This window comes from Leptopilina boulardi, unplaced genomic scaffold (assembly GCF_019393585.1).
Source record: "Leptopilina boulardi isolate dan_hultmark-lab unplaced genomic scaffold, ZJU_Lbou_2.1 LbouV2_399, whole genome shotgun sequence".
NCBI classification, from domain to species: domain Eukaryota; kingdom Metazoa; phylum Arthropoda; class Insecta; order Hymenoptera; family Figitidae; genus Leptopilina; species Leptopilina boulardi.
In genome coordinates, this window is record NW_026137972.1 from 591,330 (window position 1) to 605,618 (window position 14,289).

At 23.3% G+C, this 14,289-nt stretch overlaps 1 protein-coding gene and 1 non-coding gene across 4 annotated transcripts in view; one reads left to right on the top strand and one right to left on the bottom strand.

Annotated features, from left to right (window-relative positions):
* The window catches only part of LOC127289102 (protein spinster), a 20,446-nt gene continuing 6,157 nt past the window's right edge, over positions 1-14,289 (bottom strand). The window contains exons 2-10 of one of the 3 annotated variants that reach the window (XM_051316877.1): positions 12,106-12,302; positions 11,297-11,448; positions 10,535-10,738; positions 10,051-10,185; positions 9,306-9,567; positions 8,392-8,490; positions 7,215-7,425; positions 4,312-4,397; positions 1-678 (exon numbers count right to left, since the gene is read on the bottom strand). In XM_051316877.1, the coding sequence (XP_051172834.1) occupies positions 4,345-4,397; positions 7,215-7,425; positions 8,392-8,490; positions 9,306-9,567; positions 10,051-10,185; positions 10,535-10,738; positions 11,297-11,448; positions 12,106-12,302 (1,313 nt within the window). In that variant the 3' untranslated portion in view covers positions 1-678; positions 4,312-4,344. Of the gene's footprint in view, positions 679-4,311; positions 4,398-6,595; positions 6,741-7,214; positions 7,426-8,391; positions 8,491-9,305; positions 9,568-10,050; positions 10,186-10,534; positions 10,739-11,296; positions 11,449-12,105; positions 12,303-14,289 lie in introns of those variants that run through there. The other 2 variants (XM_051316876.1, XM_051316875.1) reach the window with 2 other exon arrangements.
* Positions 2,302-2,423, top strand: LOC127289128 (U5 spliceosomal RNA). Its single transcript, XR_007844124.1, has one exon. It is a non-coding gene; the product is annotated as a U5 spliceosomal RNA (small nuclear RNA).

The window sequence follows — 14,289 nt, forward strand, 5'->3', positions numbered from 1 at the left end:
TTAAAATTTCAATTTTTAATAACTTTAACAAAAAAATTCATTGATTCATTAATTTCTTTTTCAAAAATTTGAAGAAATTCGTTATAGAAATTCTGCGATAAAATTGCATTTTGGTTACTTGGAATAAACAGCGAATTATTAATATTTAAATTTCATTTTAAACAAAAGTCATTTTTTCGAATTGCATTTCTTTTTCCATCTCCATCTGCATATAAATAAATAAATAATAAATGATTTTAAGTGAAAACTGTGATATTTATAATTTCCCATTGAGCTATAATAAATAAGGAATTCTTCATAAAAAAAGATAAAATTATATTTTCATACTTATAATTCTAAATGAAAAGAAATTCCTATTTTTATATCTAGATATTTACTATTTCTATAAATAAATAATAATTACTCAATAATGATTTAATGTTTAAAAAAAAAATGAAATTGTAATGAAAATTTTTTTTTATCTCTGTTTATGAAAAAATCCAAATTGTTTAATAATTATGGCTTAATTGTTTGCTCTTAAAGCGAAAATCAGAATTCGAGTTGGTAAAGTCATTTCAATATTAATCTATATTATTATAATATTTCCTAATCATAATCAATCGGGTTCGACCAGAGGATTTTGAGCTCGATTTTCACCTTCCTCCTCGAGGATAAACGACGTTTCCGAGTCACTTTCATCTGAAACACGTGGAACATACCAATTGTCAAATAAAAACAATTTACACACGATAAAAATATAGAGAAGAGGTCAGAAATTTTTTTTTTTTTTAAATTTTCACATGAATAACAACTAAAATTCATTAGTTAAAATTTTCATTTGACAGAATTTTAGAGGAGCATAATTAATCCATAAAAATAATTAGAATTTTCAATTTAAAAAATTTTATTAAATATATATTTATTTTTTAGTCGAATTTTCATTTTTCAAATTATCCTTTAAGGGGACATTCATTAATTACGTAAGGGTCCTTATGGGGTGGGGGGGTTTATAAAATCTCTACATGGTCTTACGTGGGGGGGTGGGGGGTAGAAGCTAATCTTACGTAAGATTTTGCCAAGTATTTTCCATTTGTATTATGATGTAATTAATTTTTTAATTACATTAATATTGTTAAAAACTTACGTAAGAAGGGGAAGGGGGGGGCCGAAAAATCTTATGTATCCTTACATGGGGGTAGGGGGGGTCAAAATTAGCCAAAATCGTCCTTACGTAATTAATGAATGGCCCCTAACAGAATTTCTTTTTAAACGAATTTTTACTTAACAGAATTTTTAGCTACCGAACTTTTATTGGGCAGAATTATTGTTTCACAGAATTTCTTTTTATCGAACTTTTTATTTAAACGAATTCTAATTTAACCGAATTTTTATTTAGCATAATTCTCATTCAACAGAATATTAAACGTTACCAATATTTACAATTCATCGAATTTTCGTTTGTCCGAATTTTTATTAGACCAAAATTGCAAATGGCCAGAATCAAAAATTCGGTTGTGATTGGTCAATTTTTAAAATTCGCGCGCAAATCTTTTTGAAGGTTATGTTTGTCCGTTAAATTGAAATTAAGGTTTATCAGATATTATATTTATTTATTTATTTATTTATTTATTTATTTTATCATTAACGGGAAAATTAATATTAGTGAAAATTTTTATTTTTTTTTTGTTCTAATATCATAAAATTATTTATTACCGTTTTTATGCAAGAGTTGTGAAAATATTCTTCTATATATATTACTTACATCAAATTTTTTATAACTGAAAAGAAAATAATTAAGCAATACAACTTGCCAACAAAATATAAAATATTATGCATCTATCTTTGGTTTATGTAGGTATATATGAGGCATTATTATTTTTTTTTTTTGTCAAACTAAAAATGGGCTCAAATTATGACTCATTCTGCAAATATTGTTCAAGATAAAAAAAATATGGGTCGCATGATTATCTCCCATATTAAATTACATATATATATACTTTCCCTGATGTTCAATTTACCAAATTTTCATTTCAAATAATTAAATAACCTTAACAAATTTTTTTTTTTGTATACAAAATTTAATTTGAAAAAAAATGAAAAATAAATTACAATTCATTAAACAATGCTTCTCGAATATTATTAATAGAGAATAATTACAATAATAAAATAATGGTATTTACGTGAATTTTAAATTTTGCGCCAATTGCAGACGAGTTTGAAATTATTAGTTCTGTTTCGCGTCGATAGATGTCGAAAAATTGTTCTCTCGAAGGAGAGACACACCCTCGAGGTATATAAAAAGGCAGCAGTGAGTCACAATCGTCACTCTGGTTTCCCTTCAAAATACGAATAAATCTTTCGCCTTTTACTAAAGATTTCCGTGGAGGGGAACAAATGATGAGTCTAATTGACTAATTTTTTTCGTGCCCGACGAAAGTTGGGCCATAAACTATTTTAAAAAATTAATTCCTCTCTATTGATAATACATATTTTGTTGGTGAGAAATTTTATCTTCTATTGTGAGAAGATTTTTCATTATTTTACTCATCATTTTTATAGGAGATAATCATGATCCTTAAAATTTTTGTAATTAAATTATTGAAACAATGGGAAAATTAATTTTCCTTATAGCAATAAGTTTTTGAAGCAGATCAAAATTTTTATTGTAAAGTGAATTTTCCTTTTTACCTGGAACTTATTTTATAATTACTTATTACTTAAATAATATTTATTGGAAATAAATTTTTTCAGGGTCGGTTTTAGATAAAACAGTAGCGCCTGTGGCAAATATGCAGTGAATGTTCATCAATAAAAATTATAAATTAATATTATGAAACACAAATTTTTAACAATTTTTTTATAGGTAATTATTTTATATTTTTTCATAAATATTTTTTAATTTTTTAATAATTATTTTATAATTGTTTTTTATAAATTAATTTTACATAATTTTGGCGCCCGAGGCGACTGTCCCATTATCTAGAGCCGGCCATGTATATTCGTGACGTTTATTGAGACGCATGAATAATCTCTAAAATTAATTTGTTAGAATTTCATTATACTGAATTGTCTTTTAGTCGAATTTTTATTTTGTTCGAATTATTTTTTTTTAAACAAAATTTCCATTAAACCCATTTTGAATATAAAACGGAATTTTTATATAACCGAACATTTACTTCGCAGAATTTCTATTTAATCGAATTTTCATTTGACAGAACTTTCGTTATTGTTCATTTATTGGAATTTATACGGTGTCGAAATTAATAAACTCGAATTTCTATGTTACCGAATTTTATAAAGTAGAATTTATATTGAATTCTTAAATATGAAAATGCAATTTAATATCAATGCTTTTTTATAAAATTCTAGTAACATTGAAATTCAAAATTGTTTTTTATTTTTTTCCATCCGGTAATTTGTTTAGAAGTTTTAACCGTTTTTTGGATTTTTTTTGGGGTCATTCCGTAATAATTTTCGTTTTTTTCTAAATTTGTATTTTTCGCTTTTGAAGACTGTCATTCATTGTAATATAATCTATGAAGTGAACTTTCGGTTATTTAAAAATTTCGCAATATAGTAAATCGGTTTAATGAAAATTCTCTCAAAAAATAATTCGAACAAATATAAATTCTGTTCAATAAAATTCTATCAAATTAATTTTAGGCAATAATTAATCCATCTGCATTTATCTACATATTAGAGAAAATAACAAAGACTTAGAAAAATAACAACAAACCAAAATGTAATATTAATATTATTATTAAATACTTGTCCCACACATGTAAATAATTGTAATACATGCAATTTTTTGGTTACTCTATATATACGTGTATTAATTCTTTATAGTAGTAGGCAAATATAAATTCCAATTAGTTAATTACACACAGAAAGTTCCAAACACAGAAACCCTAAGGATACAACATGCAAAGCTGTGCTTATAACTTAGTTGATGCAATTTTACTTTCACTCCAAATACCGTATAATTAAATTACCATTTTACAATAAAAAAAATTAATTATATGGTGATCATGTTTTTTGATAATATAAATGAAAGAACATGAAATGCATTTTTCAAACATCATCAAAAATAAAATAATCATTTTTTTCCGCAACCCAGAAAATAATTGAAAAATTATTGACCACCGAAAAAGAAATAAAACAGAACATATTAAAATAATCGATAGGGGAAAAAAAAGTTTGCTAAAATGGAACGAATTATAATAATTATTAATAAATATATTATAAATGTAATTTATATAAGGATAAATCCAATTATTGAAAACAACTGGAATTAATTTTGGAGAAAGGATATCATGAAAATAAAGTAGGTACCAGATTTTACAGTTGAGTCCAAACTTGATGATCTTACAAACGCGTTGATTCGGCTTTCCCATTATGCTTAGTTTCAAGATATTGGTCTGGAAGAAACACGTTTCTTATTACAACTATTTATTTTTCAAATTTCGGAAAGAAAAAATTCCAAACTCGTTCCACCATCCATATACCTTGAATTTGTTTTTATTTTTTTTTAATTTAGTAAACCACGATCGAAAGCTTGTGAAAAAAAAGAAAATAAAAAGAATAAAAAAAATTTTTTAATAATTTTTCCAAATAAATTGTTAATGAAATGAAAAACTAAAAAATATCTTAATGATACACTATCGGCATTTAATATTTAAAAACATTTATCATCAAATGCTATTAAAAATCAATTTCATAATATTTAAATAACAATTTTGATAAAAATTTTCCCTGACAAATTTTTTTTTTCAAAATTTATTGAAAAAAATAAACAATTTATCAAAGTATTATAAGTCGATTTCATTTCTGACAAAAAAGTATTAGGAATATTTTTATATAATATAAATATAAATAATTATTTATTTGTGAAATTTATGACAATGTGTAAAATATAAATAAATATTAAATGCTGATAGTGTATAATAATTTAACACAAAAAAAAATTTCTGTCGAGTATCAAAAGTAAAATATCGATATCGATGTAGAAATATTTCTATACAAAGCGCAAATATTATTATTTCTACTAATTCGATATACTGATATTTTACAATAGAAAATTATAATATTAAATAATATTTTATTCTCGTCGACATTGTAAAATGAAATATAACTGAAATGACGTGCAAAAAATGAATAATTAATAATATTAGTAAATGGTTTTTAATAAAAAAAAAGAACGCATTTAAAAAAATAAAGTACTTCTGTCATAATTTCCTTTGATTGTAATTACTTTACTATACTTTTAATAATATTAATATTTAATTATTTTTTAATAATGATATTTCATTTATCCGAAATTGAAAACGACTAAACAAATAAATAAAAAAATGTCAATGCTGTTTTTAAAATTCCAATAACGATTTTTTTTTATAATTTCTGATTGGTCAATTTTTGAAAATCGCGTTGAAATCTTTCTGCTGATTATATATTCGGTCATTAGCAATTTCGGACAAATGAAGATTTGTCGTTTTAAGAATTATATTAAATAAGAATTTGTACAAATAAAAATTCGAAAAAATGAAGTTTGAGTAAATAAAAAATTTTGACATTTAAAAATTTGTATCACTTAAATTCTGTAGAATGAGAATTATGCTAAATTAAAATTCTAAATTAGAATTCTATTTAATAAAAAGTTGTGTTAAAAAGAAATTCTGTCAAATAAAAAAGTTCGGAAGCTGGAAATTTTGTTTAGTAAAAATTCGTTTAGAAATAAATTCTGTTTAAGACTAATTCTAAAAATGATAATTCGTCTAAAAAATAATGATATCTAATAAAATTCTTTAAATTGAAAATTCTATCTAATTATTTTTATTGAACAATCATGGGCCTCAGAAAACGGTTTTAACAAAAAAAAATCTTTAAAAAAACATGTTAAATTTTTTTTTGTTATTTTAAAGAAAAAAAATGTTTAAAATACAACATTAGAGGCGCGAATATGTAATTTTACCGAAAATATATATGTAGATTAAATGATAATAAAGTTAAAATATTGATTAGATTATTATTTTCCGCGTCTAATTATTAATTAATGCTCTGTATAGATATCAAACACTTGTTATATACATATGTAGTAAATAACGATCAAGTGAAATTTATGACAAGTACAATTTGGAGGGAAAATACACATGCATCATACTAAAAATTTCCCATCTCGATATATATTATATATTCTCTGACGGTTGATAAACTGACGAGATAATTAGTATTCAGTGCAGGTTGCGTTTGTCATTCACTGACATTCTATTATTGACTACCACTTTAATGCTTAATGAAAATAAATTCGATCTACCCCATAATTAAACTAAATCTAAAACTTAATATTAATCAATCATCATCGGCACATAGAAAAAAAATAAACAAACAATTCCAAAACAAAAAACTAAATCAAAATCAAATAAAAAATTTAATCAAAAAAATACACTAAAAGTTGCTGGTAAAACAAAATTTATTTGTCCAATTTTATACCAAACAATTTTTAGATAATAAAAAAAAATAGACAAAATTATAAATAAAAAAAAATAATAATAATAATTAAAATACAAAAAAAATACAAAAATATTAGAAATAGAAATAAAAATAAAAAATAATATTCTGTTTTTGATCTCACGTTTTTGAAAATTATTTTCGTTTCTTTATTCACACGATACGTTTTTTATTTACTTCAGCTAATTTTTTAGAATACTTCACAGTACTTTCCAACTTTCGTGACTTTAACTGCGAACTTGAAAACATCAATTGAACTGTACAAAAAAAAAGAGTGAAAAAGAAGCAAAAAAAAATTTTAATTAAAAAAAAAGTTTTAATATCTAAAACTTAAAACAAAAAAAATGTTTACTTTTAAATATCTAAAATTTAAAATAAAAACAATACATGTTCAAATTTAATTATCAATTTTGGAGTTAAAATGAAAAAAAGTTATATTAGAGAAAAATTTGTTAACAAGAAGAAAGAAGTATAAATCTAAATCTAAAGTAATTTTTTAGAAAAATTAATTATTAAATTAAAATTAAAAAAAAAATTTTTAACTATTGGTAAGAAGCAAATAACTAAAAAAAATTCTATTTAACACTACAAGAGGCAAGTGAGAAAATTTTAATTGCAAAAGAAATTACTCTTATTGCATTCAATTAAACGATCCAATAATTATTAGAGCTAAGTGTGAAAAAATCTCAAAATATTTGCTAAGAAAAAAGAAATTTTTTTTTGTTACTTACCAGCAACGGTGAGATCAACCAATGCCTTGTCTTTTTGAATGTATAATGCTGTAATAAAAAAGAAGAGACTTCCAATGACTTCGATGAAAACAGTAATGAAGAGAGAATACTGTAGACTTCGGTACTCAATTAAATCGTTGTTATTCACACTTAAGTTGGACACTCCACTTGACACATTTGTCATCATTCTTGATTTGATGCCTTCTGATAACTGTTAATTGAAACAAAAATATATTTACATATTAATTATTTATTTATTAATTTAAAAAATATACGACTGATAAAAAAATGTCCATTTGTAAAAAGCAATTTTTGTTTTTCAAGGAATTTTATACGGCACGTATTTTTTATATGTTTGGAAAAAATTTTAATTTATGAATTTTTATTTAATAAAATTCTTAAAACATCGGGTGTTCAATTAACCGAAATTCCAAATGAAACAACAAATATAACCTATTAAAAGTATACAAAGTATACAAAATGACATTTTTACTTTGAATTGTAATTAAAGATAAAATCGATTCCCTTTTAAAAAGAAATTTATCGATTTTATTTATTTTCACACCAACAGTATTAATCGTGTATTGACAGGAAATTGGGTTATTATTGAATAGAGATGAGTAAACGTAAATTCCGATTTCTCGCACATATTGTGTATTATCATTTGGATTATGGTTACCGATGGGGATAATTTACTAATTAAAACATATTGACAGAAAAGGTCAAATATATCGAAAATCTCAAATTAAATTTTTTTAATAACACGTAAACATTAAAAATGTTTCTCCAATTTCTCTTTACAAATTCTATATTATAGAATTTTTATGTTTTTTCTTTTTATACAAATTTTTCTTTAAAAGAATTTTTATTTTACAGTCATTTTCTTTACATGATTTTCTATTTTAAAGAATTGTAATTTAAGCAAATTTTAATTTAGAAGAATTCTCATTCAAATCGAATTTTATGTGATTCGAATTTTTAAATGACAGAAATTCTAATTCACCGAATTTTTAAGACGCCGAATTTTCATTTGTCCGAAAAAACAATCCACAGAAAAATTTTGGCGCAATTTTTCTGTCCATTGTTTATTTGGACAAATAAATTACAAAGAAAAAGTACTTAAAATTTTTTTCCACATTCAAAAAAAAGAAAATAAATAATATTTTCAAAAACTTACAACTCCAATGATGTAGGGACTTCCTGCATCACCAAGAGCATGTGCTATAAGAATTTGTAGCGCCTCTGCTGATGATCTTCTCGTAGGAATTACGACATACTGGAAAGGTAAATATTTATTTTAATATTTTACAATTTTGCCTAAATAATATGCCTTAATTTTTTTATTATAATAAATTATTTGTTTCATTTAATGTTTTTTCCAAAATTTAATTTTCTTCTAATTTATTTTTAAAATCGCTCTTATTTTAAAAATAAATTTACGATAAATAATTGGCAATTCAATAATTGTAAAACAATGATTGATTTTTAATTATTATATAAGTTAATTTCAATTTTATCTAAAATATAAATAAACATTCGAACTTAATGAGAATTTTGTAATTATTCCACTCAATACTTTTCTCAAGTTTCTCAGTGTTCAAAATGAATAAAGTTATTATTATAAGTTGATTAATTATCGATCTCGGATAATCTATTCATTCATTTATAAAACGTATTCATATTCTTGATGATTTTCGAAAATCTTATAATTGAGAATTAGAAACAAATTTAGAGTTTGACTTTATTCTTATAAATCCAAATATTTATACTTGAATAATTAGAAATAAATTAAATTTTTCCTATCTAATTCTAATTTATTTTCAAATATAATTAAAATTTTTCGTGTCTATTTAAATTTTAACATGGATTTTATGTTAAAAATTAAAAATTTCAACCTGAATAATAGCATTGCTTCTGAAATTGTTAAAATATTAAAAAAAAAAAAAAAAAAAAATATGGTTTAAAGAAAATTGAAAATAAAATCGAATTTTCATTTTAAGAATATAAAGAGGAGAAAGTTCGTTAAAAAATTAAAATTCGTCAAAAAGTGTATTATTTATGCTATTTAAAAAAAAAAAGATTATTACTTACCAGCAGCATATCGGCAACAATGGACCAATTAATATTAATAGCAACTTGTCCGAAAAATATTAAAATATAACAAGCCGTAGAATTAATACCAGCCATAACAATACCAAAAAAGACGAGAGGCGTACTAATAAGAAGTCCAAATGCACAAATCAATGGATCTGTTTGTGTATAATAAACTCGCAATTTTTGCGCTATAATTGAACCTAAGGGTACACCTAATAATCCAGCGACCATTGCTGTTAATCCGAACTTGTATGCCACACTAGGAATTAAAATATTTATACATTTTAATTAATTATTATTATTATCACTAATGAAATTTGAGCCACATGAATACGGGAAATTTTTAGTCAAACGTCTAAATTTTAGATTTTTATCAAATTTTATAAAACATTTTAATACAAAATCTATCAAATAAGTCGTTTTAGTCAATTTACATTTACAAAACTCTGTTGAATGAGAATTATGTTAAATTAAAGTTTTGTTAAATTTGAATTATTTTAAATAAAAAAAGATATATTGGGTAGAACGAAAAAATTCTGTAATATAAAAGAGAAGTATAAAGTAAAGTAAAGTAAAAATTCGTTCTAAATTTTTTAACGTTTTTTATTTTGAATAAATAAATAAATAAAAATTCTATTAAATGCTAATTCAAAGAAATGAAAAATTGACTAGAATTTAATCATTTTTCTATCCCTATATTCAGATTGCTCTTAAAAATTCGAATTTAATTTCAAAAACTTACTCGTCTTGATCGACATTGTCATCATTTAATTCTAATTTTAATCCTAGTTTAAGAAAAGTCGGTCCCCACCATGCCAGGGCACCAGTAACAAATGAAACGCAGGTGAAACCAGCGGTGGATAACATAAAACTGTGACTGTAAAAGGAGAGAAAAAAAAACAAAATAAATATTATATAAATATTTTTTAAGGCAGACGTCCGTTTCAGGAAGCGAAAAATGTAGGCAAATTTTTACTATTTTTTTTTTACTTTGACGCCCTTTGGAAACAATAAATAATAATTTAAAACCAAAACGAAAATTGTTCCTTTTAGTTAAAATATTATATTTTTAAGGTGTAACAAATTTTTTTAATTTAGAATAAAAATAAATGAGAAAAAAGAATTTTTCGCATTCTGAAACTGTAGTTTGCCGTAAGCTTAAAAAATAATTTTTTTTTAATACCTAAATACATTTGAAATTAAAATTATTTTTTTTCTTTTCTTACTTTTTTACAAGAGATCTGATATCATCGGCCCAGGAAGTACTGACAATATTTGTACCGCCCTCTCTTTCGCCTCTGATTGGATCTCGTACCAAAAGTAGAATCAAGATGATGGCTACAATTCCCAAGATGGGAGTTATTCGTAAACCCCATTGCCAGGAACCTGTCGCTTTTGCAGTTTCTCCCCCGATTATGTACCCTAAACCACTGAAGAAAACTTTCTTTACTTAACGACATTTGAATAAACAAAAAAGCCTTGAGGGGTTAAAAGAAAGAGAGAGAGAGAGACGAGGAAAAATCGATTCACTACTTTTTTTTTCTGTGCACGAAAATAAAATTCAACGAATTAATATAAATAAACAAAAAATTTATTCTTTTTCTGTAAGTTTATAGGTACATAAATATTTTTAATTACTTTTTATTTGATAATTTCTTTAATAACTTTATACGATTTTAATTAAAATTATTTCTAATATTATGTAGGTACATTAGAATATTAATTATATAACTAAATTTAATTTCTGCATTTATTAAAAATTTAAGAAATAAGTAAAAAGAAAAGAAGAAAAATGTAAAGAGATCCAAATTACAAATCCAAAATTACAAACTGAAAAGCTTTTTTAAATTTCAGTAATTTTAGCACAAAAAAAGTAAGTTATAAAAAATAGAAAATTTACTGATTGAAATTAATGTTTTTTCATTTGTAATTTTTTTTACATAAATTAGAATTTGAAAGAAAAGTGAACTAAAAATTTGTTTACTCACCTTCCAACTGGAATGGCAAAATAGAAAAGAGCGAGCATTTTTGAGCGAACATCTTTAACGAATAAGTCACTAATTATAGTAGGGGCAATTGTTGAATAACTCGCTTCGCCCACTCCTACCATAGCCCTAAATACGAGAAACCATCCATAAGCCTAAAAAAACAAAACAATCAAGTTTAATTTTAATTAACTCCCTTAAAAATTAATAAGTATGTCTCCATGCAAAAAAAGGAACTTAGTTTAGTTAGTTCATTTTTAAAAATTAAAATTAATTGAATTTTCGAAAATTTACAATTCAGATTTTGAAAATAATTGAACTTCAAGTGATTTTTATTGAAATTTTTGGTGATTTCTGTTGCTAAAAATTTTATTAGAAATAACAGACAAAAAGTGTTTTATTTATTGAAATTGAACTTTAAAAGATTTTAATTGATAAATATTTTCAGATAATTAAATTTTTGAAGAATATTATAAAAATCATTGGAAATCATTGAATTTTAGAAGAGTTATAAAGTTGAAATTTTTGAAAATAATTGAATTTTAAGTGATTTTGAATTAAAATTCTTGGTAATTTTATTTGATGATTTTTTTAGACTTTAAATAATTATTGAATTTCATAAAATTTTTAATTGAAAAATAGATTATGATAATATTGAATTTGTAAAGAATTTCATTAAAAAATTTTATAAAAAATGTACAAAAAAGTCGGAAAAGATTCACCTTATTAAAATAAGTCGAAAAAAGTAAATGATTTTTTTTATTTTCAAAACACTGTTTTTAATATTAGGAAAATTTTTATAACCTCATTACCTTCATATAGGAACCAATAAATGTCGTGAGGCACCAAAGAAATACTCCTAAAGCCATTAGAATTTTTCGATTATAACGATCACCCAAATATCCAAAAATAGGTGCAAAAGCCATATAACTTATTATAAACGCCGTCTGCAAAAGACCTGCTTCTCCATTACTAATATGGAACTCATCTTTTACATCATCCAGGATTCCTAAAATCAAAAATAAAAAAACTTATTATGTAGTGTCGTTATTGAAATAAACCCTATATAGTAAGAAAAAAGGGTTTTGTAAAATAAAAAAAATTGTAAATGGCCGAACAAATATTCAATTTTGTCCATTTGAATTTTAATTGTTTAGTGTCCCAAGAAAATACTGGCGCCTGGTTAAAAAGTATAAAAATTAAATCTTTTGAAAGTGACCTAATTTGATTTTTATTATTTTCTCAAAAATTATTAATTTATTTATATTGAAATTCTAAGGTTACACAATATGTATAAAAATATGATGACGAGAGAGTTTAGATGTTTACCTCTATATCAAAGTTGTTGGTAGTTTGACGTGAATGCAGTTTGGCTCTAAGGTCATTGTAACTAAGTGTCCCAATCAATTTGTATCGATGAGACAAATTGCTTTTCCGATCGTCTATAACCCCTTCATGACAAAGACAATTTTCAAAAAGCAATCACGTTATACCCAAATTTTATTTGCCACTATCTATACATAGTAACCATCGAGAACAAACTTTTACTATTTTTTTTAATTTTTAAAAAGTATGTCGTAGGTCAGTATTCCCTTGAAAAAAACAGTAATGTTCAAAACTAGTTGGAAGTAATTTTACTTGAATAATTGACACGATGGTTTTGAAAAATATAACTTCAGTAATTTATTTCATTAATAATAATTTAATTGTTTGCATTCTAAATAAAATGTTTAATTTTAATTTAATACATACATTGAATTATACAATAATTACCAGTGAAATTTAAATAAATTAAAATTTACCTCTTTTTTAAGTCTGACAATTTTTTTTTAATTTTTCAAAAATTGACTATATAAAAAATTAAAAAAGATAATTTTTTCTAAAACTATATTTTTGGAAAATCATTTTATGTATTTAAAAATTTCCTGTCCATTAGTAAATAATATGTTATAAAAATTAAAATACATATTTTATGAAAAAACAGAGAACTTAATTAGGAATGTGACATTATCGATGACCACAATAAAATTAGACTCTATTTTGACTCTCCTCGAGGAAGAAAGAAAATTCTCCGTCTTTTTTCAGAACAAAAAGTAAAGCCTAAATCTATTAATGTTCGCGTATCAGTATAACCTACTTTACTGTTCTTAGAATGTAACTGCTCCTAAAAAAATTTAGACTTCCGATAAATAATATATTTTGCAAAAACTTTTTTCCCCCCTCAGAATCAATAAAACAAAATTAATTTTGAATTTTCAGAATTCTACAACTAAAAAACTGTTATAAATCATTCAAAAGAAACAATTTATTAAAATTTGCAATTTTTTAAATTATTTTTACCAATATTAAATACAGTATTACTATTACTATTATTATTCAAAAGAATTTTCATTAAAAAAAAATTAGAATTATTTTCTGGTCGAATTTTTATTTATATGAATTTACATTTTACAGAATTCTTAAAACGCCGAATATTTATTTTACTGAATGTTAGAGAAAATATTGTACCGAAAAAAAATTTTTAGGAAAAAATTGTATTTTAATGCAAAGTTTTTTCTTAAATTGTTAAATCAACTTTTTGTCTTATTCTTTAAAACAGTATAATTTTTTACGATTTTTTTATGAAATAAAAATTAAAAAGTTGAAAACAATCTATTTTTATGTCTTTCAAATTAAAACGAAAATTATGAATATTTCATGTTTTTGACTTCAAATATTCATTATTATTAACATTGAAACAAAAGTCTTTAGAAATCGTGTATATTTCAAGAAAATGCAACTAAAAAAATATTATTCTTTATTTAACAAAATATTGCAGACAGATAAGTATAGTTTTTATATACAAATTGATTTACATATTTCATAACATTTATTATTTAACAACGGAAAAATTTTAAATGCGTATTTTAACTGATTTAATAAGACTTCTGTATACAATTAGTTCACAATATATATCTAAAAAAGTGAAAAAGAAAATAAGAACCACATATATATTT